This window comes from Trachymyrmex septentrionalis, unplaced genomic scaffold (assembly GCF_001594115.1).
Source record: "Trachymyrmex septentrionalis isolate Tsep2-gDNA-1 unplaced genomic scaffold, Tsep1.0 scaffold187, whole genome shotgun sequence".
NCBI classification, from domain to species: Eukaryota; Metazoa; Arthropoda; class Insecta; order Hymenoptera; family Formicidae; genus Trachymyrmex; species Trachymyrmex septentrionalis.
The window spans coordinates 75,778-78,812 of record NW_017305040.1 but is presented as its reverse complement, the minus strand read 5'-3'; the positions used below and the strand labels follow the sequence as shown (position 1 = coordinate 78,812).

Below are 3,035 nucleotides of genomic sequence, written 5' to 3'. Positions count from 1 at the left end.
TACGAAGATGTGGAATTGCAAGCATTGTTGGACGAAGATGATTCACAAACACAAAAACAACTCGCAGAGCAATTGAGCGTTAGTCATCAAGCTGTTTCCAATCGCCTACGAGAGATGGGAAAGATTCAGAAGACCGGAAGATGGGTACTGCATGAGTTGGACGGCAGACAGATGGAGAGGCGCAAAAACACATGTGAAATTTTGCTTGATACAAAAAAAAGTCATTTTTGCATCGTATCGTTAGTGGGGATGAAAAGTGGATTTATTTTGAGAATCCCAAGCGCAAAAAATCATGGGTAGATGCAGGCGCACCATCCACATCGACCGCAAGACCGAACCGCTTTGGCAGAAAGACGATGCTCTGTGTTTGGTGGGAAGAAGGGTGTGGTCTATTATGAGCTGTTAAAACCTGGTGAAACGGTTAATGCTGGACGCTACCAACAACAATTGATCGATTTGAACCGATTTCGCTGCTTGAAAAAAGACCAGAATACCAAAAGAGACCACACAAAGTCATTTTTCTTCATGACAATGCTCCATCACATACCGCAAAACCGGTTTGCGACACGTTGGAAGCACTCAGCTGGGAAGTTCTACCCTATGCGGCTTACTCACCAGACTTGGCTCCTTCCGATTACCACTTGTTTGCATCGATGGGTCACGCACTTGCTGAGCAGCGCTTTGGTTCGTACGAAGATGTGAAAAAATGGCTCGATGAATGGTTCGCGGCAGAGGGGGAAGATTTTTACTGGCGTGATATCCACAAATTGCCCGAAAGATGGGAAAAATGTGTAACTAGCAATGGAGCATACTTTGAATAAAGCTCTTTTTATCATTCTTCCGAATTTAAGGTGTTTTCTTTTTAAAAAATTCCCATTTTTTACTTGTACACCTGGTATATATTTGATAAAAAAATAACGGAAATTTTTAAATTTCGCGGGCTGTATAAATCCGATTTTCAACTTTTTTTTATCTTATTCGTACACATGTTTCTGACGTATATGTTGACATTTGCATCCATTTTGAATGTTTAGTTTATTGTTGACAGTCGAAAAGGTTATACGTGTTTTGATGTGCTCGACGATTTTTTACTTTCGGAAAAAATGGATCAAAGAATCTGTATTAAATTTTGCTTGAAAAATGGAATAAAGTGTAGCACTGTATTCGAAATGTTGGCAGTGGCTTTTGGTAAGTCTACTATGAGTAAAACAAGAGTTTACGAGTGGTACAAACGTTTCAAAGAGGGCCGTGAAGACGTTGAAGATGACGATCGCCCTGACGCCCTAGCACATCAATAACCGATGATAACGTCGAACACGTGAAGAAAATGATTCTGGAAAATCACCGAATCACTATCAGAGAGGTTGCTGATGATGTCGGCATATCATTCGGCTCATGCCAAGCAATTTTTTCGGATGTTTTGGGCATGAAACATGTGGCAGCAAAGTTTGTTCCGAAATTGCTGAATTTCGACCAAAAACAACGTCGCGTAGACATCGCTCAGGAATTGCTGAATGAAGTCAACAACGATCCAGAACTTCTCAAAACGGTCATAACAGGTGACGAAACATGGGTATAAGGGTATGACGTCGAAACCAAGGTCCAATCGTCCTAATGGAAGCTGCCTAAAAAGCCAAGACCGAAAAAAATTCTACAAGTTCGATCAAATGTGAAGGTTCTTCTCACTGTTTTTTTCGATTTTAATGGTGTAGTGCATCATGAGTTCCCATATGGTCAATAAGGAATACTACCTGGAAGTTATGCGCCGTTTGCGTGAAGCAATCTGACGAAAACGTCCAAAATTGTGGCAAAACCACTCGTGGAAATTGCATCACGATAATGCTTCCGCTCACACCTCATTGCTTATTCGTGATTTTTTGGTAAAAAACAAAACCGTTATTTTGCCTCAGCCACCGTATTCACCGGACATGGCTCCCTGTGACTTCTTTCTATTCCCGAAGTTGAAGAGAACCCTGAAAGGACAACGTTTTGCCAACATTGATGAAATAAAAACAGAATCGCTGAAGGAGCTGAACGCCATACCGAAAAGTGAGTTCCGGAAGTGCTTCGAAGATTGGAAAAAGCGCTGGCACAAGTGTATTATTACAATGTTTTAACAATTCCCCGCGCAGTGCCCGACCTTGTTGTAGTGCAAGGACTCACCCTGGACCGTCCCTGGGCTCGGGGCCGTCTTAGGCACTTTCCGTGATGGGAGGAGGGGGTAGCCAGGACCGAGTGTCGATCTGGGGTGCTATCCTATGCGGGCTCCCCTCGGTAATCGAGCAGTGGACAAGCAAAAATGACCCTTTTTGCTCCAATGTTGAATAACTCGGTAAAAAAAATCTTATAGAGATATATCTATAAAAAAACAAATTAAAGGTTCAAATAAAAATTCACTTTTTTTAAAGCTGTAAACCCCATTTGTGAGCAATTTTTAATTGGCTTCGTGGAACTTCGCATTTTTTATAAAAAATTTTGAGAATTTATACATCCTTATTTATGTTTGTGTAACTTTATAAAATATCAGTAGTACTGTTTTTTGAAATACTGGTTTGAAAAGTAGAAATTTCAAGCTTTAAAATGCTTTTTTAAAAATCTCGATACGATTATTTTTCACTGAGTTATTGCTATTTGAAAATATTAAAATTTTGTGAAAAAAACTTAGTGGCCAGGTTTACGTGTATACAGAAGTAGAATTAATAGTATGATAGTATAATAATGAAATATAATAGTTAAATTACGTAACTCTTAAAAATGTTTAAATTTGATAATAAATTTGACTAAAATTTAATTTATTATTTACAAAGTACGAGGGTGAATCAAATATTAACCGGAATTCTTTTTTAATATTTATTTATTTATAAAACAATACAAAAATACTGTTGATTATTTTTCTACATAGTCTCCTTCACGCTCTACACATTTTTCCCAGCGGTTTGGAAGCTTGTTAATTCCTTGCTCGTAGAAACTTTGAAGTTGAGTCACCAACCAATTGCGCACGAATTCCTCAACATCTTGATCGTTGTCAAATCGCA

The 3,035-nt window shown here is 38.8% G+C and overlaps 1 protein-coding gene across 1 annotated transcript; it reads left to right on the top strand.

The window, feature by feature from the left end:
• The first annotated feature begins 1,327 nt into the window (after nt 1-1,327).
• LOC108746691 lies at nt 1,328-2,209 on the top strand. Its single transcript, XM_018483612.1, has 3 exons — nt 1,328-1,573; nt 1,911-2,049; nt 2,133-2,209. The coding sequence occupies exons 1-3, from the start codon at nt 1,328-1,330 to the stop codon at nt 2,207-2,209; spliced, it is 462 nt and encodes a 153-aa protein (XP_018339114.1).
• Nucleotides 2,210-3,035: the final 826 nt, after the last annotated feature.

Bases quoted from the DNA above. Each gene is read 5' to 3' on its own strand.
- LOC108746691 (XM_018483612.1), top strand. From the start codon at position 1,328: ATGATTCTGGAAAATCACCGAATCACTATCAGAGAGGTTGCTGATGAT. The intron at 1,574-1,910 runs GTATAAGGGTAT...ATTTTGCCTCAG, and splicing joins TAACAGGTGACGAAACATGG to CCACCGTATTCACCGGACAT. The intron at 2,050-2,132 runs GTGAGTTCCGGA...TTCCCCGCGCAG, and splicing joins GCTGAACGCCATACCGAAAA to TGCCCGACCTTGTTGTAGTG.